The 24,552-nt window shown below is 36.9% G+C and overlaps 1 protein-coding gene across 2 annotated transcripts in view; it reads left to right on the top strand.

Moving 5' to 3' along the window:
• The window catches only part of MTMR10 (myotubularin related protein 10), a 37,439-nt gene that overhangs the window by 1,714 nt on the left and 11,173 nt on the right, over nucleotides 1–24,552 (top strand). Inside the window, exons 1-5 of one of the 2 annotated variants that reach the window (XM_050712970.1) lie at nucleotides 2,327–2,408; nucleotides 11,603–11,739; nucleotides 13,282–13,354; nucleotides 15,798–15,940; nucleotides 23,406–23,496. In XM_050712970.1, the coding sequence (XP_050568927.1) occupies nucleotides 11,728–11,739; nucleotides 13,282–13,354; nucleotides 15,798–15,940; nucleotides 23,406–23,496 (319 nt within the window). In that variant the 5' untranslated portion in view covers nucleotides 2,327–2,408; nucleotides 11,603–11,727. Of the gene's footprint in view, nucleotides 1–2,326; nucleotides 2,409–11,602; nucleotides 11,740–13,281; nucleotides 13,355–15,797; nucleotides 15,941–23,405; nucleotides 23,497–24,552 lie in introns of those variants that run through there. The other variant, XM_035553874.2, reaches the window with a different exon arrangement.

The following is a 24,552-nucleotide window of genomic DNA, read 5'->3' as shown; positions in this document are numbered from 1 at the left end:
AATAATGTCTTTATTCTATTGCGAGTACTTGAAATGGAACTACTGCAAATTTTGCAGCTTTTGTGGTATTTCTAGGAAGACTGCATTAGTAATTACATTTTTCTCAGACAGCCAGACCTTTACAGGTGGATTGAACTCACTACCATAGCATGTGTTGTGGTCTTCCTTTATTTTAAAGGAAAGTATGTGTAGAACTTCCTCCAAGTAGTTATGATTGACTCGTGTATTAGAAGACTTCTAGTGCTGTCTGTGTTCACGTACTCTTATTGAATACGTAGCTGTTAGGTTATTTTGGAACCTGTCTGTAAACCTGTGCAGACTACTCTTTTTAATGTGTGGGTGAGAAAAGCAATGTTTTTCTTACTGTTCATAATTACATAGGTATACAGTTCTAAGCTGTTCATGACTTCATTTACCAAAGACTATGTCTTATTTTAAATGTGAAAAGGATGTTTTGATCAGTGAGCATTTCCAAAAGCCTTTTTCAGATACTAAAGGAACAGTCTACTGTTTTCAAGATTACTTTAATTGCAAACTGTACATCACAGCCATAAATTTGGCACGCTCCAAAGCTTGCTGTTCTTAAGGGTAATTTCTAAGTTTAAAACAGAACTTCATAATGTATTTTTTCTTAGCATTTAGAGTGTATATATTACCAAATGTAAACTTACACAGTAATATAGGAAGCTTTTGCTATCGCATTGTCAAAGTTGATAAAGCCTGCTAACTTTCAAAGCGATCAATAGAATAAAAAAGTTAATCTTCAGAATTATTTCTCTCACTTCTTCGCATGGAACTGTTGTTAATTCAGCTATGCTAATTAATATATGGTATGGTCCAGTGAGGTACCTTAAGAGGCTGGAATCTTGTGGAAGAGATTCAACTGAAAGATTAAATACCAGCTGACTGAACCTTTTTCATGAAGTAAAAGTATACAGATTTTGCATGGGGTGTGAATACTCTGAGATGCATTGCTAAGAGAGCTCAGTATTTGACATATTTTTACGCTTGCTAAACTTCTGCTTAACAGTTGGAATCTTATTGGTTATGTTGCAGTTGTAATTCATCCAAGGTCTTTGACTCACAAGGAAGTGACTGCATGTTCTTCCCCGAGACATTCCACAGTAAACGCAAGGCAGTACGAGATTGCTTTTCTCAAAATGTAACACATCTTGCATTTACTGTGGGGCATGTGCATGAGCAGTTACAGAAAACAACCCACGTGCAGTAACATTTTGCTGTGTGGTTAATTCTTTCTTTGTGAAACTCCAAAGTGCACTTGAAATGGTGCTGACTGGGTTTGTTTTTCCTCAACTGGCTTATATTTATTCCAGGTTTGCATCTTTTCTCATTTCCCTTGTTTGTGCTGTTTCTGAAATCAACATTTCGTGGCTTTGGGGACACTTGTAGTTAAGTTGCTCTCGGTAATATAGAAAGTGATTGAAAGAATGGGTCTCAGAGCACAGAATTAAAACTGCTATTAAACTTTCTGTCTTCAAATCATTCCGAGATGCTATTTTGAATTATTCTGTAATAAAATTCACTGTTGCGTTCAGCTACAGAACAGTTGTGACAAAATCTTTTTGTGAGCATCAGTCTGTATGAGGATGGGGTGAAGTTTAGAAGTGACTTATTTTAAATGACTTAACCTTAAACAGGAAGAGTTTCATTTAAGCCTAAGTGCCTTTTTTTTTTTTTTTTTGGTCATCAGCTAGTGCAGTAGAAAACTGCATAAACAAATACACATTGTACTGTTGGGTGGATGGGCTTTTGGGTTTGTCATAACCTAAGTTTCTGGCCAAATTCCAACTCATTTAATTACATTAAAGCTGACTTGTACTCCCCTGCAAATACAATTTGAGTATGGTATTCCTAACATCCTGACCTTAATAGTAGCGTGAAGTTGCTTTTGCTCTTGGAAACAGAGTCAAACCTGAGCGTCTGAATGTTGATTATTATCTTTTAATTGGTGGATTTTTTAAGGAGTTATTCTGGAACTAAAATATATTAGCACAAACAGTTAATTAATTTAGCAATCATAAAAAACTGCAAATAGCTATATTAAGTATGAAATTCCTAACATGTAATCATTTTGGGGGAGTAGTTTACTAAAAATCGAATTCTAAAGTAGGACACTAGTTAAACACCCTGCTGCCAAACTTGTATTTTTATGCAGTGGAGGTTAGGAAAGGGAGTTCCAGACATGGAAATGATATGAGTCGGATTATAAAATTATGAGGTTTTTATTAAAAAAAAAAAAAGTCCTTGGAATTTACGTTGACATGAACTTTGATCTTATAGAGTTTCTTTACAAAGTTTCCCCTGGTGTCCAGACGAATAGAGATGCATCTCTTCAGCTTTTGGAACAGAAGTCTATAATTCCCATGGAACTGTGTACCTTGACCAAGGTGTGGCTTTAAGAGCAACAGACATCATTTAAAGCAAGTAAAAAAAATAAAATGGTTGTTAGTGGCAACAATGATACCACTATAGCGAAAAGCAAATATTTTTTATAGAATTTGGATTAATTTCCTTCAAAAAAAAAGTGGTAAAGTTTTAAGATGGAATTAGAGAAATGTTTTCTTTTTTCTGTAATTCCATTTTCCTAGTCTATACTCCTGATCAAGTATTTTTGCTGATTTAGTTGAAGAGTTGGCCTGTGCAATGGTTTCACTTGTTTGTTTGTTTGTTTGTATAGCTTGGTTTATAAGTATATCCAAGAGGAAAATAGAGGAATGGCAAGTAGTCTGCTAGACAGTCTATTAAAGCAACTTGTCTGGCTAGTAAGTAATTAGCTTGTGTACTTTAGGGGAGAATGAAGTTAAAGTTGTGGTTTGTGTAACTTTATTGATGATACTAAACTAAATCATGAAGGTGTGCTTTGTTCTGGTAATAAATTGTAGCACATTATCCACATCAATGTCTAGCATTTTTGAGACATCAACCAAAGCTTTCAAAGAAAATTGTACAACATAGCTGGAATATAATGCAGTGTATGCTTTTATGATCTTATTGGAAAAACAAAGCACAGAGAGGAGCTGTACATGGATGGATGAAGAACTAGTCCAGTGTCTGTACTGTGAGCAGTGCTCTTCTGGGGTATGGACATGATCAGGCAGAAAAGTCCTAACAGTTGCTCACACCAGCTGCTCTGCAGGAGATCGTGTAACTTCTGGGACATCCTGTGAAGTGTGAGGGAAGCATCGTTCCTCCCGAATCGTAGTACTCGCTTGCACTAATTATTTTAGTGTTGCTTTGTATACTAATCTGCTAATTGCTTAACTTAATGTTTGCTATTTGTAAGATTTTTACAAACTGGCTAGAAGTAGTTGAGTCGCTTTTATTTTTAAAAGTGTATACAGTAAAATCATAGCAGTGAACTGAGTTAGAATAGTATTTTTATCATTAAGACCTGCTCACATTAAGGGATCATTGGTGGCAAACTGCTGTTGCAAAACAGTTATTTGTAGTCGTCTTGTATCTGCACCACGTTTTGGGGCTAGATCACAGAAGGCAACTGCAGACCTGTTCATGAGCAGGTCCAAGTACAGCTGGGCTGGGTCGGATGCTGCCTCCCACTGACAGTGGCCAGCAGCAGGTGCCTGGGAAGGGGAGAGCAAGGTCAGCAGAGCTCCCAGCTGCCTTTTCTGCCCTGTCTGCTTCCCTCAATGTGTGGCACGGGGACTTCCATTTCAGACTAACGTAATGGGGAGCTCCAAGTGAGGCGTCGCAGAGCATCATAGGGGTGGTGCTTTCATATTTAATTCCTCTGGCTGGACTTTTCTTGCAGGAATCGATCTGATTGCTTTCTTAAAGCCATGTAAACTTCTGCCACCCACAGCTTCCTCTGGTTAGGAGTTTGGCAATTTAATTTTGTGCTGTTACAGACTACCTTTGTTGGTTTGTTCTCAGCCTACCACCATCTAGTTTCTTTGGATACGTCCTAGTTCTTCCCTCACACAGCAAACATCAAACTCTATTCCTCTAATCCATGTGACTCATGATTTTCAGACTTATGTCACATATCTGATGTTTCTCTTTCTTTAGCACAGTCTTCTTAGTTGGTCCTAACAAGGAAGCTTTGCTTCTCTCTCATCATCCTTTTGATTACCTCTGAACATTCTCCAGTTGTGCTGTCTTCTTGATGAGTTGTAACTGCATATTGTGTTCAAGATTTTCACTAATGGATATATAAATTTTTTTTGTTTAATAATGTCTATTGGATTGGCTCTACCACCTGCTTTTTGGTTTTGGATTTTTTTTTGGATACATGTGCCCTTTGATAGGCAACCGACTGTAGAAATTTAATTGAATTTAATTGTGGGAACTTTTAAGACAGTATCAATAAGTGTCTGATTCTCTCTTAAGATAGCTTCCAGATCTTCAGATCTTTCTATTTTTATTTTTTTTTTTGCTTTGCAAATCTTTAGAACATTGGCTCGTGTTCCACAGCAGCTGCAATGCATCTTGTGATAGGAGGAGGAAAGTACACTTTTTGGTGAGACACCATCGCACGTAGTACCCCAGATATGTTCTCTGTCTGCTTTGAACCCCTGTGCCTCCTTCTTGGCATTTTCATTTGGTTTCTGATATCCCAGCTCTGGAGAAGAGAGGTCAGGGTGTTGGAGTGTGAGTGCCAGCCCTGTGACAGTGGGGTGAGAAGCAGATACTAAGTTAGTGAGCTGAATGTGTAACCCTAGAGACTTGTCAGGTCTGTTTTTCTTGTATATTGGGTGTAATCTCTTGGTTTAGCACCTCAAATTGGAAACTGGGATTGTTTAATTGCTTGGTACAAGTAATAATGTTGTTACTGTCAGTGCCCTTTCCCATGTATAATTGTGGAATGAGTTGCTGATACTCAGACAGGTATTGCGTTATTCATCTGTTGATGGTGAATAGTGATGGCCTGTCAGTGCTGGTAACTACATTGAACTTGTATGAAGTCAGGTACTGGTCATTTCCAAAGCATACTCGACTGTTGATTCTCATTTCCAGCATTGTGGTGTGCTAACTGAGGCTCTCTTACTCATTGTGCAGCTGATTAAGACATCGTATTGCAGAGCTAGGGGCTTTTTCCTGCTTCAGGTTTTTTATTTGAAATTTAAATGTTAATGTAAAGGTTTTCTATTTTTTTTATTATTATTAAAGTTGGTGTGTGATATTAGATGAGTGAAATACCTTTGTAATTTCACCGTGTTTGAGGAATCAGTGCCATATGTGAGCGTGAAATTATTTTCAGCATTTCAGAACAGCTAAATTAGAGAAACCAGAATGACTATTTGGAAAATGATACATTCCCATAACACTTTTCTGATGTAGGGTTTTTTAGTTTATGCTAAGCAGTTTGCCAAAAGTTTTATTTAATTAAATTCTAGATTTGAAAACTGAAACAGCAGCTTTCTGCAAACTCATCTTTCATACTGTAAGAAGTTTAGAAAAGAACCAGGCATTTTAGTTATATTTAGAGTAATTGAGGCATCACTTACTGTAAGTATATAGTAAGTGCTCTTTACTATTATAGCTTTTTTATTTGTTTGTTTGACTCAGTAAATCTTCAGGCATGCTTTGGGTTCAGTTAACTGCTTGTTTTGTTTTTGTTTTTTCTTTTTTTTATTTTTTTTAAGGCATGGCATCATACAAGTACTACCAAAGCAGTCTGCGTGCAAGATCTAAGTTCCAGATACTGTCTTACAAATGGATTTTACTGGGTGGAGTCAGTTCTGCTTTCTTTGTTATGAATACATAACATGTATTTGTTACGGTTCCTGACTAGTAATATGTTTTAAGTATTTGTACAAAAGTTACTTCCCATTTGCAGCAGCTTAGCTGTAGTGCAATACAGAAATCATTCCTTAAAGGTGGAAGTCCAAACGCACTTTACAATTAAATATTTTAATGTTTCACCATGCACATTCTGCAAAGAAGTTCCATTAATGCCATGTGTCATAAAGACCAGAAGGGGAATAAAATGTTAGTGAAGATTGTGAATTGTCAGCTCACCAACTGCTTTTTTTCTTTTTGTCTCATGGCAGTTATATTCATTTCCAATGAAATAAGTTTTCAGCAAACTAATTTCTAAGGAATGTATATTTCTGTATTGACTGACTCAGGGTTGGCTTAAAATTAAGTCTTTTACAAGTTCAGAACAGCATCTGTAACTTGTGTTGACAACATAGTTATAAAACCCCGAGAAGCAGTCATCTCAGATTGTTACTGATTATACTGTTTAAACTAAGTTAGGATTTGGGAATTTGTTGTTCATGTAGCCAGACTGAAAAGAACCAAAACACTCTCCCTCCTCGCTGGCTTCTGTACTGCTCATGTTACAGAACTGTGACCAAATCATTGCTAAACTTTTTTTTTTTTTGGTGATAGGATTGTTGTAATTCAGCCTAAAACTCCATACTGATGCCAAGAAGGACAGTTCATTCTTTCATTTTCATCATTACAGATGTGTTCTCCTATTAACGACTTTGTGCTGACACTTGTGTTTGGGTAACTGTAGCACAAGCCAGATCAGACCTAATTCAATTCATATCAGGACTGACAAGAAAAAAAGGAGGGGAAATACGTCAGAATAATTTTTCAACTGAGTTGTTTCTCTGACATGACTAGCAAAGTCTTTCTCAAATGGTAGTGCTGTGCAAGGGCTGAGATGGGAATGAACATGAACTGTTTGCATTTTAGTAGTAATACAGATTTGCACTGGATTAAAGCAATTCTTTAAGTGTGATCAAGAATTGTAATCTGCTGTAATAGTTTGCTTTGGATCTGGTTGCTAATGAGAGCCTGCCTTGTAATGGATGGACGATCTCTTCTCACTGCATGAACTCCCTTTGGCTGGCTGCTTTATGTTCTTGCATCCTTCACTTTCCACTGGGGCGTGGGGACGTGAAGATTTTGTGGAGCATCCCATGCTAGTTAAGAAAAGCGGCGTGTTTTCAGATCCCTCCTGTGGTCAATTTCTTTTTTTTTTTTTGCAAGATTCACAGCTGTTATCTATTACTGGACAAATGCCCATTTAAATCTTGTAATTACAAACAGTAAATGAATAGTTCTTCTTTGAAGACTTTGACCAAAAAGTCTGGTTTTGCTATGTTTTTCCTTGCTATTTCTGAAATCTAACTAAGTCAGTCATGATGTTTCTTTGTTCGTTAGCACACTAGAAGAACTGTGTAATATTCTTACATGATACTTTAATAACAAGTTTTCTAATCATGTCGACAAAGCAAGCTTTTTTGGTGCTGTGCATTTAAAACAGGCCAAACAGTGGTGAGCATAGATTTTGGACAGAAATGCAAGGTTCTCCTGTTCAAAAGTAATGCAAATGGAATATGTCCAAATTGGGTTTTATTCCCGATTAATCACAGCATTGAGCTGTCCTTTTGGAAAAACACTTTTACTTTGTTTTGCATTCTGCAGATGTACGGAAACTTAAGCATAGATTATACTGGAAAAGGGGGTGGGGGGAAATGGGTGATATCTATTATATTGTGCAGCTCTTTGGCCTTTATAATACCTTCATCCCTAAATACTTTGTAAGAGCTCAAGAAAATTAGAAAAGACTTTTTTTCATGAGCTTACAGCTACTTTTTCTTAAGTTTGGTAGTGGTTGAGCGCACTGAACAGAAGATTCCTTGTACAAATGGATTAGCAACATTTACATCTAAATGCCTAGAGCATGCTAATAAACCTGTACAATTTTTGTAATCTAACCGCAAGAAAAAGTGCAGCTAAATGAGTGAAGATGCTGTGAATTTCAGCTACCTATTATACTGTTTTTGAAAACTTACGCAGCAGCAACTTATAAAAGGTAGTTGTTCATTAACCATTTTGGAACAGTTTTAGGCTTACATCTTTCTAAATACAAGTGAATTCATTAATGCATGTTTTTAATTGTTAAATGACAACTTGAGATAACTTTTTTTATTGAGAACTTTATAGAGTGTCTCTCTTGCACAAACAAGCTGTATTTCTGTTTTCTTAATTGGGTATAATCACTTGCAACATTAGTGAATGAGGACGCTAGACCAGGCTCACTTTTAGCCAGACTCTAATGTGGAGGAACAAAAAAGTGCAGAACGTGCACAACAGCTGCCACGTGCATTGATGACTGATTCTGTTGATGATCACTGAATTCAGCTTTTTTAGTTTTGCCTCTGCTGCCTCCTGTTCCTGTGCATGCTTGCTGTGCTTTCTGAATTGCATATGCATTGTCATGTGTTATGTATTGTGGAGGATTAGATATGTAACATGGCACAGATTCTCTTAACGTCTAAAATATGGACAAGTCAAATTACATGTGCTTTTGGGAAGTTTAGCAGAATTTGTCTGAAGTTTAGCAGTTTCTGAAGCTGTATTTTCCATGGAAGGTGTGTGTTGGGTAAATCCTGTAGTCTCTCCTGTTATTTTTGTGATTCATGTATTCAGTGTAGAAATATTTTTATAATCACGATTAGGCTTTATATTTAAGGGTGGCAACCTGTAATTTTTCTTCTGGTTTCCTGTCAGAGTTTAAACAAACTGCTCTTGTCTCCTGAGATCATTCTTTGACTGTTCAAGTCACATGGAAGTGTTGACTGCTGTTCCGTGTCTGGAACAGCTTGTGACTGTTTACTGGAAAAAGCAGCAGCTACATTGTAAAAATGTGCAGCGTAGTATCTCTGAATAGCTCTGTTGTTGACACTTGTATAGAAAAATCACCTACTGAACTACAACTACAGCAAGGTTTCATTGTATAAAACCGTCTTGTTTCTACTTCTGTTTAGCAACTTTACTAAAGTGGCTTACACTTTTTTCTGTTTCTCGCTACAGACATCCAAATGAGGGTCAATATAAAATTCCACACCTGTTATTTACAAATTCAGTTTGAGGCTTTTGAAAACTGCATCTACTTTGCATTTGCATTGGAAACTTCCTCGTGCTTCAATTGCAAATATGTTTAAACCCTTCAGTTGAAATCACTGTGTATGTTCTCTGTCTTGCCCTGTTATAATACTTACCTTCAAAACTGACAGTTCTCTGTTAGGGATGTAAACTTCTGCAAAGCAGAAGATCCAAGTGAGGCCAAAAAATCTATAATGTATTCGTGTTGGAAGAAATGCGAATAAAGTTGCACTAAAACAGGATTAGTATTAGCATGTTGTAGTGTAGCTACACAATTATGAGGAGCAGAGGAAAGAAATAAAAAGGACTGGCTTTACTAAAGAGAACAATGTGTCAGGCGTATTTTAAACTGTAGTTGATCCAAATGGAATGATTTTGCATGAGAACAGTAATGGATCTCTTATTTCCCTACTGTTTTATAGCATCAGAGATGCAAAGTACAGGAATAGTTTGGTAATAGTAATTTGCTTTTAGCAAGAGTGCGTGGTAGTAAAAGAATATTCCACTTGATAACAGATAAGAGGATATTATATGGAAAATACCTGTCTTCGACACTTCCATTTTATGGTATATTTGGAACTCCATATCTTTTTATTAGAAATGCGATGATGTACCAGCGCACTTGAGAGAGGCAAGACTATAAACTACTTAGGTTTGGAAGAACTGACTTGTGGAGGGAGGAAGTTTGGCAGGCAGAATGTGACTGAGAACTCAACATTGAATAGTTGAAGATTAACACCAACTGTGAGAAGAAATTGCTTAAATACACAGTTTGTGCTTTTGCAGTTATTGAGGCAAGTAGTTTATTAGAAAAAACACTGGACATCAAGAGGCTTCAGGCCAGAATCCGCTAAAAGAAATGAAAATATTCCAATACAATGTTTAACAGAAGTAGGCCCTGTCCTTTTCATGTACCCTATTAATGAGACATTGTCTTCAGTTGCTGTGCACTTGGCTGAACTTTAACTATTCTTACTGAAGCTGTTGGAGTCTGTTTTTTTTCTTTTTTTTTTCCTCAAATTCAAAGGCTTATTTAACCATAGTTTAGTGATGTTTGAGAAAAACAGTTTTAAGCTCCAGCATGTCTGCTTGTCCCTGGAGCACCTTCCCAACTCTTCTCACTTCTGTTATAGTTATATATACCTAATAACCATAGGTCAGTGAAAGTCATCCCCTTATGTCTCCTAACTCTGAAAGGACCCCACAGCCCTCCAGAATACTCACTGTAATTCTGCCAGCTCAAGACCACAGTTAATCCAATAGATTTTTGTATTTGTTTATGACAGCTGAACTAAGAGGAGGGACTCCACTGCTGGTTTTGGTGACTTGCAGGCTAATGCCCAATCGTGTTAGGGGCAAGAGAGCTAACACAGCAGCGTGACTAAGTAGCTTAGGGTGAGGAGCATGCACAGAGACTGGAACTCGAGAGTAGCAAAATGTGCATTCCCAGAGTCAGGTGCTCCAGTGTTTGGAATGCTAAGGAGAGGTCTTTGAATATATATGGTTCCTTGGGTGCAATAACCTCCTCTGTATCAGTAGAGTGATGGTAGATTCATTCAAAGCTATATACATACTTGTTGGGGGTACAGATAACTGATTACTGCCATTAGTATAGTTGCTCAAAGAACAGACTGTTTTCTTGCAAAGCGTAGGACATTGAGATGACATTTTAGGGACTAGGTATGGCCTGCAAATTAGTCTTTAGCAACCTTTAGTCCTTAGTCTTTAAGAAACAAACAAAAAAACAACAGCTGAAATAAAATTACACTTTTCTTGAACACGCTTCCATTACCACACTATTTACAGCAGACAGCAGCAGAAGGAAGTGGTTTATCTGATGACAGAAGTGATAGCCCTATATAGGAGTAAATTAAACGACTATTTTCTTCATGAAGAATGAAATTACCATTTAGCTTCCAGAAACCTCTGTTGTGAGACTGAAAAGCAGCCCTAAATACAGGGATTTACCTTTTTCTTTCCTTTTTATTTAAATAGTCCTCATTTACATCTGCCTATATGCTTTTTTTATTTCATAGCTCATCTCAGATAACTTAATGGCTTTTTAATTATTTGGGTCTTCTGTTTTGCAAACTGACATGGTTGGTCTCTTTCATCAGATGGTCACAGTAGAAACTGTGTAGGAACTTGTGAAACTCTGCAAGCAATGTGTAATGTGTTTGTCTTTGAGTTTTGCTTTTCTGGAATCACCTGAACATCAGTTTAGAAATGCAAGCTAATTGTACACGAATCTTCTGAATTCAAGAGGTTCATAATAGTCTCTAAAGTATTTAACTATAGCTAGCTAATTTCAGTTTTTAAATTAAATACTATCTGGAGTACGTTAACATATGCCTTTGGTTTGAACTACACTGTACTTTAAACAATGAATTTTTAATAGTGGAGAACTGCAGATTTTAATCTGTGGGTATAGAGAAGGAGTAGTTCTTTGCTTTTAACTGCTTAGCAATATTGCTAAGCAGTTAAAAGCAAAGCAATGCCTATTTTGGAAAGGTAGTGTTTTTTTCATGTGTGTGTTTTTTTTATCATTTTCTTCCTCTCTCTGGAATGGTGTTAATTAAACACAGGGTTTACCCAGAAGCTGCATATAACTTGAAATGGGATAAAGAGGGGGTTCTTGGTACCACAGACTTAAAATTGGTGTACCTTTGAGATTTATATAGGCTATTCTTTTCCCCCTCCCCTTTTTCTGTTTTAGGTGAAATTGTGGTAAATGAAGTCAATTTTGTGAGAAAATGCATTGCAACAGATACGAGTCAGTATGACCTGTGGGGCAAATTGGTTTGCACTAACTTCAAGATTTCCTTTATTACAGATGACCCAATGCCACTACAGGTTTGTTATTGCTCACATTACTACATTGTGACAACAGATGTGATAGATAGAATGTTTGTATTCTCATTAAATCCTTATCTCAAACTGATATAGCTCTGATGCCTTCTAAAACAAAGAAAGCTGAATGATGAGGTTAAACTGTCCTGTTCTGAATGTGTTGTTGTTCTATTCCTTCACCGAGAATATGAGAACAGAGTGAGTTTGGAGTGGAAGTACAGCCAGCTCTAGTTACCTCTGATTATGCAGGCTTCATTGGGAAGTTAATGGGAAAAGGCAAAGCAGGAATTGTATAAAAACGTGTTCCTTCTTAAGGAGGAGAATTGCAAGTGTTCCTTTTCTTACACAAGTGTCAAATCAGCGAAGCCTTTAATGTGTCCAGGTTTCTTTGGCATTACTGACAGAGGCCAAAGTAACTGTGAAATGAGCTTTCATCATAGATGAGGTGATGACAAAAGGGAAAGAAGAAATCAAGCCTTTGTCAAAGCAGAACATATGAAATTCAAAGCCTTAACCAGTTTTCTTTGAACAGCACAGCCCACAGTACTGTTTGGAAATCAAAATTGTGAGCTTTGTTATTTTCAGTAGTACAGTTGTTCTGCCTTCGTTTTGTGCTTTTCAAAGAAATACTCTAAGTAGGCAAGCTCTGAAAGTAGATATACTTTTTCAATAACAGTTAGTATGCTTGACAAAAGCTACTTCAAAAAATGAAATCTTCATGACAAGAACTTTTCCTTGTCATGAAGGAGTTGTCAAAACTTATTTATCAAATTTGGCTACATATCCCTGCCTTTGTTCTAATAAGCCAAAGTAGAAGATTTTGAAAGCTTGTTCCTCTGAAAGCAATGTGTCAATGGCTATTGATTTAAGTGCATGTTAAAGTTAAGTATATGCAGGGTTGTTATTGTTCAGTTGTATTTTCTTTCTCTAATCTTTACTGACTGGAATTGAGATTGTTACTGCTTTTGTTTTATGTGAAAGTGGTAAGTGACCACCTGCAGCATACTATAATCAAGATGGATTCAGAACACTCAGTTGTCTGAACAGAAAAGTCTGTACTAGCATTGAGGAATAATTCTTTGTATTTAATCTGTTTAATTCTGTTTGATAGTATGAAAAGAAAGCTTTGGGTTTGTCCTCATGAAAGTCAAGTTCATATTTTTTCTTTCTTATGATTACAGTAATAGAGTTAATAGTAGATGACTACAGTAATAGTTTATATATATATATATTTATGTATATAAATTTACACTTCAGATCGTTGAATATCTACCAGCAATTTTTGAGGCTAGTAAATTCAATGCAAATAGTGAAGCTTTTTTTTGTATGTTTCACAGGGGTTTGCAAACTATTTGGTGTGCTTTCACCAACACAAGAAAGCAGGTTTCAGTACTTCTAATTGCCTGTGAATAGGCAAGGGTGGTACATGTCCAAAAAGTCTAGGCATGCCTGATTTTTATCATTGTTTCTTCAAAGATGTGCTGTGTATCATCTGGTTGAGAACCACAGAACTGCAATTAATAGCTATGAGTTCATGTGTTTCAGAAATTCCATTATAAAAACCTCCTCCTCGGTGAACATGATGTCCCACTAACATGCATTGAGCAGATTGTCACAGGTATGTCAAAAACAGTTAATCAGGATGACAGACTTTAAACTTACTCATTTAAAGCTATTAACTGCTTGCTAGGTTGTGCAGAATTGTTGACACTCAAGCGGGTCTTTAGCTGGGTCTTTGTATTGGTTTTAAATGTAATTGCAGTACTGAATCAGCAGGTGTTCTAGGATAGACACCTGTTAGAGCAGTACACATTTTGTTAGCAACTTTTCTGTCTTCCAAACATCTGAATCTCTTCCATTTAAATACACTGGACTGCAAAAAATGCATCACTTACACAATTTACACATAGCTGGGATATCCCACAACATAAATGCTTGGGTTTTCAATCTTGTCTAACACTTAAGCAGGTTAGTAGCCAGTGGTCCTCAAAACCTACAGATTTTGAGGTAATACACCATGAATCTGAAGAAGTAACTAAACATAATTTGAAGAACCTGTTTTTGATTTGTTGCATACTCTAGGCTAACTAGTTTGCTAAAGATAATGTTCTTTGTCTTTTAACTAAGAATTTCATATAGCTAATACATTTTCAAATCTTGATTACAGTAAGAGCTGTTAAATACTTGGTTTTCTAATTGCACTTAATTTACACTTAATGTAAATCATTACTTACCTATAAGTTTTCAGTACCTAAAGTCATCCAGTAATCCGTTTCCACTCTGGAAGTTGGTTTTAATTGCAGTGAAAAGATTAATATATGTCTGAGGAAGAACACTAAGAAGAAATGTGGTCTGTTTGTTCTTTTTTTTAAGAAGAGGTGCTATTGACCTGTTACATGGTCTTTTCCTGGCCCACATTTATTGCCCTTTTTCAAAATCCCCAGGTAGCTGTGACAAAACAATGCAAATCTGTTAATGACAGTTTTGTATGGAGAGAGATTTATGAACGTGCTGTTGCAGTCTTCTCATTTAACATCTAATACAAGCTCCCATATAATAAATTCCCCTAAATAAGGGGGAAAAAGCTAATCAGCTTTGAATGATTGTTCTATTAATTCTGTCTTCTCTCATGTGCCATGTGTTCTTGAATGGGAGGGCTTTAGAGGTAGCACTCAAGTTTCAAAATAAAAGCTGATGGATTCTAGGTTACTCTTTTCTGCACATTTCACTAGATTAAACATTCAAATAGCCTGAATGTTTGCAGTTTCGTTAGAAGAATGTTAGAAGTTATCTAGGACCCCTTTCTGTTTAGCTTTTCTGTTAGAGTAAGATGGCAGTATTTCCTGCCACATACCTGAGGAAATTAGTCTTTGTTCTTCTATTATTCTATTGTTCTTCTGCAGTCTTACACTAAATTTAGTGAAGCATAAGCTTTTACTAACAGGAATTGAGAGGGTTTTCACCAATACTGCAGAGGAGGTTGCTTGATGGTTGTTACATTCAAGGTGAATAGCTGAAGGTGTATTGACTTTATATAAACAAACACACACAGGCCAGGTAGGAGCTGTTTCTTTCAGTTGTGCTCCTTGCCCTTTGAGTCTGTGGTCCAGATTTTAACCCAGTAGTTAGAAAGTGCAAGATCCAGCTGAAAGCATAAGGAGCATGAAAGGTGCTAGAGGTGTTTCTGAAAAGAACTGTTAGTCCATCTGAAATGCCTGAAGAAACTGCAGTATAGAAAAAGTAAGCTATAGATAACACTGTTTAGTATTTATAGTGGTTGTTGGCTCCTTTTCTAGCAATAAACTCTCCACCCTTTTCCCAGGAGATGAAAGAGCTTAATGCATAAATGTTTAATTTCCATCCTGTCCTAAAACGTTTGTCTTCTGTTTCATGGAAGTACTTTAGCTTAACCCAGAAGATGCCATAGCTGGCTGGTTGCAGGTAATTCATCATTCAGCAGCTATGTACCCCAATTTTCCCATTTACCACACACAAAATCTCTGTGGCTTTTCTGGTGTTTAGTTTTATAAAGTTTAATTTTCTCCATTTGAAAAGGAGTTACACAGGCCAAGAGACACAGCCTGTCTGTGCAGGCCTAGGCCACCTGGCAATTTACTATACTTACATTATTGAATTTTAAGTAAGAAATGTAATTAGTCTTAACTTGAACACTTATTTATACATCCAAGTGACAAAAACAAACCAAAAAAACAAGAGCATTTCTGTCAGTTACTGTACATCAGAAGGGCATTGCAGCATATATGATGATGTGTCTGGGAGCACAAATTACTCTTTGAAATACTGAATGTTAATTACTTGTTTATGAAGTTGTTGTTGATGCATATAAATAATCCAGACATATGGGAAACAGTAATTCAGCCACTTGTTTGAAAGGAGGCTTATCAACAGGAGGACCTATACAAGTTCTTACTTAAACTGAATAGTTGAAACATACTATTAAATGAGAAACTGCTGATAACAACACCGCCTTATCTGTGTTTGAGCCAGTCTTGCGTTGTATACTTACAAAGCACAGTCCAATAACTGTCTTTTCTTTACAGTGAATGATACCAAGAGGAAGCAGAAGGTTCTTGGTCCCAACCAAAAACTTAAATTTAATCCAACTGAATTAATCATTTATTGCAAAGACTTCCGTATTGTCAGATTTCGTTTTGATGAAGCAGGTCCTGAAAGTGCAAAAAAGGTATTATATCGTATTATGAAGTCTTTCCTTGTAGTCATTACATGTAGCAACAGGTATGCTAATAATGTTTTGTGTTGTAATAGTGGTGTAGGGGATGGATTTGAAAATTAATTGCATTATATTGCAGGAGAGTATCTAGATTTTAGAGTGAAAACGATTAGATTTTTAAAAAATCTAAGATGACATGTTAACTCTTTTCATGTAAGATAAACCTACATTTCTTGTAATATGTTATACTTTTTAAAATTACTAATTTAAGAAAAGTTTTTTTAATATTGGAATCAAAATACTATGTAGCAGCTGTATAACAGTGTTTATATTCCAATATGGAAATTGTTTGATCCTTTGACACGTTTTCAGCAAGCAATAACCTTAGTTTAGCCATAGGTAAAGTGTACTATCTTATGTATACTTATGATAGACATTGCACAGCAAGTTCTTTGATAACCTTTTGAAACGACCAATTTGTGTAATCTACATAAAAATGTGCTTTCCCCATGTTGTCTTAGAGTTGCATGCCTTTTGAGGAGTTACCTCTTTCTGTACACTACTAGAAATTTCATTCCTTCCCCAATTTTAACACTTGTTGCCATAAGTTCCAACAAAGTCTTCCAATGTTGTTTAACCTGGTAAAATTCAGGTAAGTTTCTGCTGATCAGAGGTGGTTAGGCTACATAAAACCAGCTCACCAGCTTCCTGGCTCTGGAATGCTGGGATATGTTGTTTGAGTTACGGGTCCTCTGACCTCCATGGCACCACATTGTGGCCAAGCACGGCACAGCAATCTTTTTGTAAGGAGTGACCCAATTTGCTTATAGAGGTTGAGTTCCCCTTTCAGTAGGATCAAATTAGAGCTTAACCATGTAAATCCTAAGCACTATCTGCCCAGACATAAGTCTGTTTGCAGTTATCAACTGAATGATGTCCAATTCATCACTTACAGAGATCCAGAAGCAGAAACCCAGTTATGAAGCACACTGTTCTTTCCTTGTTATTTTCTGCATTCCTTCCTTCCTGCCTGCTGGCTTTGTTTGTAACCTTTCAAGTTTGGCAATCTTTCAGCTGTCAATTCCCCTTTTACAGCTTCTCTGAAGTCACCCTGGAGCAGTCTATCTGCAATATCTTTATAGCAACTGTTTCTAATTGGTTGTCAGAGCTAAGAAGTGATTAGCCTGTAGGAGGGAGGAAGAGAGTGCAAACTCAGCATCACATTAACACCTTTTTTGCTGCACTTCCTCATGCAAGTGCAAAAAGTGAAACCTTTTTACAAAGATGCTTGCTTTATGCATTTATAATTACGTGGACTAATGTGATAACTGATAGGAAGAAGAGTTTTAGAGATCCAGAAGGATCTGAATCTGCATAGTTATGAAGATGGCAATGGTGGTGACCAAAAGCATAACAATTCCCATTTACAAATATCAGAAAGTGATCACGAGGAATAGAAGAAAACTTGTATAATTTTTAATATCAATTGTATGGCTAACACCACAGTTTTGATGTGTTCAGTAGGTTACTGCATCTTTGATGTTTGAGTGTATTATGGAAGCATACTGTTACTGAGGGGAGATAGTTAACATAAACTAGTGTTTCCATAACAACATTATTCTGTTAACATTAAAATACAGTTACCTAAAGCCGTGAAGTCCTTGGATCGGTTTGTCTGTCAGGATTTTGCTTGTATTATTTTGGTGAACACAAGTAGAGTGGTCTTATGTAGCCTAATTATTGGAATTGGTTTGTTCTTTCTGGCATGTAAAGGGCTTGCTAGCACCACACTCTTGAAAGATTATCTCATTCTGTTCCTGACCTTCAAGTAGCATATATTAGCACGGTTGTCCTGAAGTTTAAAAACAGACAGGAAAGTGGCTCCTTATAATATTGTAGGGCCTTTTTAATATATGTTTACATCCAGCTATTCATGCTTGAAAATGTTGATAGCTGTGTACATGGAAATAGCAGTATGTGCATGACTTATGTTAGAAGGACCAACACTTAACATGAAAGTACAACTGAGTTGTGATGAGAGTCAGTTCTTCCAGTTCTCCTTGGCTGCATGTGCTAGTTATACCTTCCAACATGGAAAGCACCGTAGTAAAGAACTGGCCTTGGAGTCAGAGGTGCTGGATTGGAAGGGCCTCTGGAGGTGGGCCTCTAGTCAGCCTTCCTCTGCAGAGCTGTCAGCGTTAGATCAGGTTAGCTGCAGGTTTGCCTGGTTGTGTCTTGAAAGCCACTGAAGATGGAGAATCAGCGTCCGTGGGTAACCTGTTCCAGTGCTGCATGTTTTTGCAGATGTCCAGCTCGAACTACCCAAGATACAGTGTCTGGCTGCTGCCCGTTTTGTCATCTGGCAACACTGGGAAGAGTCTGTAACTACCTTCCTGGTAGCTATAGGCAGCTGGTAGGTCGCACTGCAGTGTCATTGTTGCACAGCTGAATGAGCACAGTTTCTTCAGGCACTCTTTGGAAGCTGTTTTTTAGGACCGTGATCATCTTGGTAGCTGACCATTGGGCCCTCTGCAGCTTTTCCTCACCCCTCTTGTTCGGGGGCACAATCTCCAGTCAACTCTTGTAGAAAAAATAGTTGTCAGCTCTGTCCTTTTCCTCAAAAAAAAAAAAAAAAAAAAGATTATGCTCATTTTGGAGCTAGGTATGAAAACCTCCTGAGTGGAAAAAATGAACTGGATAGAATTATGCTTAAACATTATATGAAGGTTTTCTAGGGTGTTCAGTGTTGAGACACTGCAGAGCTCAGCATTTCTGTTGTGATCAAAGAGTTGTGCAGGCTGTAATTTAACTATAATCATGTCTGAAGTAGTTCTGACTCTCAAGGTTTTCAAATAAGAGTCTTTTTCACTTGTTAGCTTTAAAATGAAGGGAAAGTGAAGTTAACAGTTAGTATTACAATCTGTGTTCAGTAAAGCAAGAGACCTTTAGCCTGCACGTTAGTCCTCTATGAATCATAAATAGCTTCCTTAGTCAAACCTTGCATAAATACTGTCAGGTGTACAAATCAGAACAGGGAGATTTCTCTCTACCTAGATGTAATCCTGGTAATACAAGGGAGTATCATTCTATAAATGAAACACACTTGGGTCAAAGTGAAATATCTACCTACTACAATATACGCTTCAAACTATGGGAGTATTTGTGCGTCTAACTTATTCAGTATGAGAGGCTAGCAAGTGTTCTCTTTAGAGCCATAGTTAAAAAAAAAAAAAAAAAGAAAAGAAAAGCAGAACATTATTATTTTTAAAATGAGCTTTAAATATGTGGAAGAATCACAAGGAGAACAAAGATACTAACTTCACACGATTAAGTAATTTGTTTCGAGCATAGTTGCTTGAATATAATGGAAATACTCATCAGTATTCAGTTACATAAGTTGGCGTTGGCAAAGAGAAGTTAATCTGTTTCTAAGGAAGTAACTGGGTTTGCAGAACAGGGCCAAAGGGAGAATAATCCCTACTAATTAGGCTGCTTTACTAGAACAGAGAATATTCCCGTTTTGGTAGTAAGTGAAACTATGAATCCAAGTTTAAAAGCAGTCAGACTTCAGATGTGGACAATCTATTTTATTTGATAACATAAATATATACATGATGTGTGGGTAATACTGGTGGAATGTTCTTTTTTTTTGCCACGTTAAAGCAGAAATTAAGTGGAAAAACACATCAGATTTTGAGGTGAATTAATTTATTTGGGGGTAAGCTATGAAGATGCGTAAAAATCAGTTCTATTAGAAACATACCTTCAACATTAGCTGTAGACTATACATGCTAAAAAACACTCCCAACATTAATCAGTCAAGTAAATATTTCCTCTCTTGTTTTTAATGGATATTTGGGAAACAGGAGTTAAGGAATAATAATGGGGATGGAAACTCACATTCCTCATCATTTAGCAGTTGGATTCCATTTTGTCTCAAAAATAAAGCTGTAGAGCCTCCAAAGGAAGGAAAGCTAGATGGGTGTGGGAGGAAGTGGAGGATGGGGAAGCATGGGTAAGCAAGTTGGGGAAGTCTTAAGTTAGACAATGTGAAAGAAGAAGCATTTCACCTTCCTTAAAGGAAAAGGAATAACTTTGTTCCAAAAAGCACAACAAACAGGTCAAACTGAAAAATTCTGCTGACTTCTAGCCACTGCAATACTTGACATTAAACTAAGAAATTAAAATGTATGAATAGGTGAAGCTTTAGATCTTATGACTGTTAAGTGTTGGAAAGTGTGCTGCCTTACCAGGCAAATGAGTCTTGGCAGTGTACCAGAATGGCACACACCCTATAATCTCCTGTTTCATAAATATATCTCTATTTTTGCAGTCTCTTTCTCTTCTAGAACTCCCTCAACTCTTTTCCTTCAGGAAACTTTTTAAAATGAGTATGAGATCTGTTTCAGAAACACATGCTTAATCAAAACACAAGGAAAACTATCTCAAATCTTGTTTCCTGTGCAATCAATTCTAGTCTTCTAACACGTCATAACACTTGGGATGGAGTGGAACATTTTTTTCCTAATTGTTACAAGGAATAATATAAAACAGAGTTTTGAGCAAATGGTCCTGACCCTTTCTAATGTGTTGTTATTCCCCAAAACTTCTATATTACCTTGTTCTTATTGTTTGTATTGATCTCAGAATGTAATATCTCAAGACACTGGGAATGCATGAGAAAATATTATATTTTTATGGTCTTTGGAGAGGGATAAAGAAAGCTCTTTTAATTTTTTACGACTAAGCTCATTTAATGGTATTTAAAAAGCAACTAATAATAATTCTCCTAGCTAATAGCTAGGAGAATGTTCATGATGGCTAGGGCTGAAAGTCTTGTTATCTGAAAGCTTACTGTTCCAAGAAGACTTGCTACCTGGGAAGATTAAAAATTCTGTCCATGGGACTTGATCTGGTCTTGGTTGCATAAATTCAGAATAGGAATTGCAGTAGTGAGGAAGAATAGTATGCTTCCAGCAAGTTTATAAGGCAGTCTGTTGCAAGGAAGATGAAATGCAGGGCTCAGCTAATGTAGCACATCTTAAGTACGAGTGCTCAAAATGATTTTTTCCAAAGAGCGCTAGCAATATTTTGAAGTTCTTGTCCTTGGTAAAATTCCTGTTGAAAAAGAGAAGAGCTCGCCCTGCAAGTATCATCTGTGTTCTGCAGAAAGGCATTGTGCAGGGAACACTGACGTAGGGAAATGGCCTTTGTACTATGGAATAGTTAAACCCATTGTGTTTACTGTTTTTGATAAATGAACTTTCCAACAAGCAGCCTATTCTCTTGTTCCCTGAGCCTAGATATCTTCAGCTTTACATGATTGTAAATTGGCAAAAATACCAAACATTTTTCAGTTTGATATGAGAACATTTCCTGTAAAACATGTTTGTTTTCCTATTTAAAAGCTTCTGCTTATGGTGATAATCTGCTGAGATCTGTGGAATTTGCTTGTCTTTTGATACTTGCTGACAATAAAACTACTATATGAATTTAGTGAGGAATAAAAGGAAAATCAGTATGTCTTTAATGTTGTTTAGTATATATTACCAGAATTTTTCCAAAGTGTAAAATGAAGACAGCAGTATAAGTACTATTTTTTTTTTTAATAATAGAAACTGGGGTCCTGAACCTGTACTGTAATCTTCAGGTGGACTTCTTCACCCATGTGGCACTGGTACTTTGAGCTATATCTGTTCTGTGGAACACCCAGAAACACTTCTCAGCATCTGGGTTCAAGAGCACTGCTGTGGTCTCGTGTTGTGAACCAGATCCTAATACATACCATTTCCCAAACAATTCTACCCCTCTTAACGTGTCACACATGCGCATTCTTGAGTAAATGAAAGAGATTTTAGATGCTGCCTTTAAAAATAGTTTTACTGTATTTCGATTGTACTATTTGGCAGCACAATGGCATCCTTTAACGTCTTGCAGTTCATCCTCAAGCCTTGAGACTTGATTAGCATAGCAAAAGGCTTTCATCCTTCATGCCCATAAATGTAGATCGGGAGTAGCTCTATTAACATCATTTACTCTAATGAAAAGTTAATGAGAAAAATGGAAGTCAAAACGTGTATGTATGCAGATCTGCATTTTGCTTCACTGCCACTGACAGACAAAAGCAGTCTGATAGAAAATGACAAGTATTATGGAATAGCTGTTATCCTATTATGGTTCTTCAGCTTTTCAAACCTCAAGTTGTGTTAAAATTTGTGTGGCTTTTAATTACTTCATGATAGTTACAACCAGTTTTTACCAAATTGTGGAAATCAGCTTATAAACGTTCATTTGAAAAGTCATGCTCATCCATTTCCCTGTAACACTTTTACTGTTTCTTTCTCAGTAGTACCCTGTCTTTTATATTGTATTGCAGTTCCATGGTAGCACTGAAAGAAAAGTCAAAGCAACTTCTAAGACTTGATGGGAATTTGTTGTTGGGAACTTTGTGAAAAAACGTTTTCAGCTCAAGTTAGTCTATAGTCATTACTGGTTTTATAAATAGCAGGAAATGTCCCCCTCAAAAATCAGAGTAAATAAAAATTCAGTGAAGGTTCCATAATGCTACATACATGTTTCATACATGCTAGTAAAAATGCAGTGGATTTCTCCATGCAGGACTTAGAATGAATGCACTCTTTAAGTTTTTCCCGTGGCTAAGAGTTTCCTAAGACTATTGCAAAGAATGTGAAGTTTAGACAAGACTCTTCCTTATGCCCCAGGTTAATCTCTACTGTTCTGAGGATGCATCTTTTATTTGAAATCTCTGCTGAAATTCTCTTCCCTGGGCAGAGCTTGTGATTCAGCCTAGTCGAACCTGATGACTGCATCAGATTGCCAGAGACAGTGCTGGAGCTCGCTAAACCCACAGGCATCTAGAAGTGATGGGTGGATTTCTTTTGTGAATGAAAGTGATTCATTTGAGACTGAACCTATATGGGCTAGGCCAAAATTTATTAAAACAGACATCTTGCTGATGTTTCAGTTGGCTATTTCAGTTCTCAAGATCAGCTGGGGAAGGGAGTGATTGCTGGCATGTTTAATTAGCGGTAGAGTCCCCACACTTGATAAATGGGCCTACTGTAAAAATTCAGGTTCTATTGAAAATGGAGATTGATGGAGAATCTTCAGCCTCTCACTCAGCTGACAAACGGCAAGTGACTAACATCAAGAAAATATCTCCCACTATTTGCAAGTAGCTTAGGGAAGAAGCTGCTCTTAATTACCAAACAATTTGCTTTTTACTTACATTCATCAATGCCTTTCATAATTTGGGAATACAACTTAATGAGATGCAGGACTGACATAGGTCCTGGAAGTCTCCAACATGCAACCTCTGTTTTTCCTTTCAAATCAAATATGGAAATTGAACATTAGAAACTGGTTTTAGCTTTTGCTCTGCAAAGTTAATACTGCCATAATCATGAGCAATAAATGTTATGTATATAAATAATACTAATAAACGTTTCTTTCCTAGGTGTGCCTTGCAATAGCTCATTATTCTCAGCCAACAGATCTTCAGCTTCTCTTTGCATTTGAGTATGTTGGAGAAATATATCACAATCCAGGTAAGTATGAAAATACCTTATTTTCTTCTATTCCACAATGTGTAAGTTTAGTAAGTCTTCTATCCAGAAACAATAGCAAAAAGCTTTTTAGGCTTTCTCTGGGGGCAAGTAAATTGGCTTGTCCTGCAGCCAACCTCTTACTTTTGGACTTAAGTCAGTCATTGTGATACACTTTAAAGACCAAAATCAAAAGCACTATCTCTACTCTGAAACAAAACTGCCAATGTCAGCATGAGTACTCATATTTCTCCATTCACACTTTGATCCTCCTATCGGTGTATTGGTCTGTAGCGGTACTCTAGGTACCTAGCTAATCTCCCATCAGGCAGGCTTGTTTACCTGCCCTTCTTTTGGGAATAAGTTTCTCTTCTGGTGGTATTGCAGGAGCATTTGTGCAGCTTGGGACTCCATACCTCCTTTCCTAGAGGCTTACTAGGCAGTTCTTCCCACTCAAAACCTCCACCACCCCTGCTGAGTTGGAGCACACCCTCTCTGCTCAAGGCCAATCTCCAACTGAACCCTGTCAGTTAGGTAAGCCTGAAAAAGATGCCTTTGGAACTTGATTTCTAGTGTAATGCTGTGCGATCACTGCTTAGTGTTCCCCAGCCAATACACAGCTGAAAACCGTCAGTTTTAGCACTACAAGCCTCCAAATAGCAGAAGTGCCATTGATGTAGATCTGTGGTACAGAAATATTTACTCAGGAGCTGGCATTAGAAATCATTGTTACAAAATTTGAATGTTGTGGAATTATGAGCTCAGACATTCAAATTTGTACAAAAATGCACATTTCTCATGCAGATGTCTACATGACTGCCTTATGCATGCACGAGAATAATGGTGCATGTGATTATGTTGCATACATAATTATACATATAATATCTTACCTGGTAAGTCTTGGTGGTAATTAAGGTCCATGTATGTTAGCGTTACAAAGTACTAAGGAGGAAGCCAATTTGCAGATAAAATAGCCATAAAGTGGTAAAGTAGAGTGTGAACAAAATGTTGGTCTGTCACAAAGTTGCCTTTACTATGTCCTTAAAATACTATTTGATA

The sequence above is a fragment of the Cygnus atratus genome, chromosome 11, assembly GCF_013377495.2.
Source record: "Cygnus atratus isolate AKBS03 ecotype Queensland, Australia chromosome 11, CAtr_DNAZoo_HiC_assembly, whole genome shotgun sequence".
NCBI lineage: Eukaryota > Metazoa > Chordata > Aves > Anseriformes > Anatidae > Cygnus > Cygnus atratus.
The sequence above is the reverse complement of the archived record's forward strand: the minus strand, read 5'-3'. Positions and strand labels throughout refer to the sequence as shown.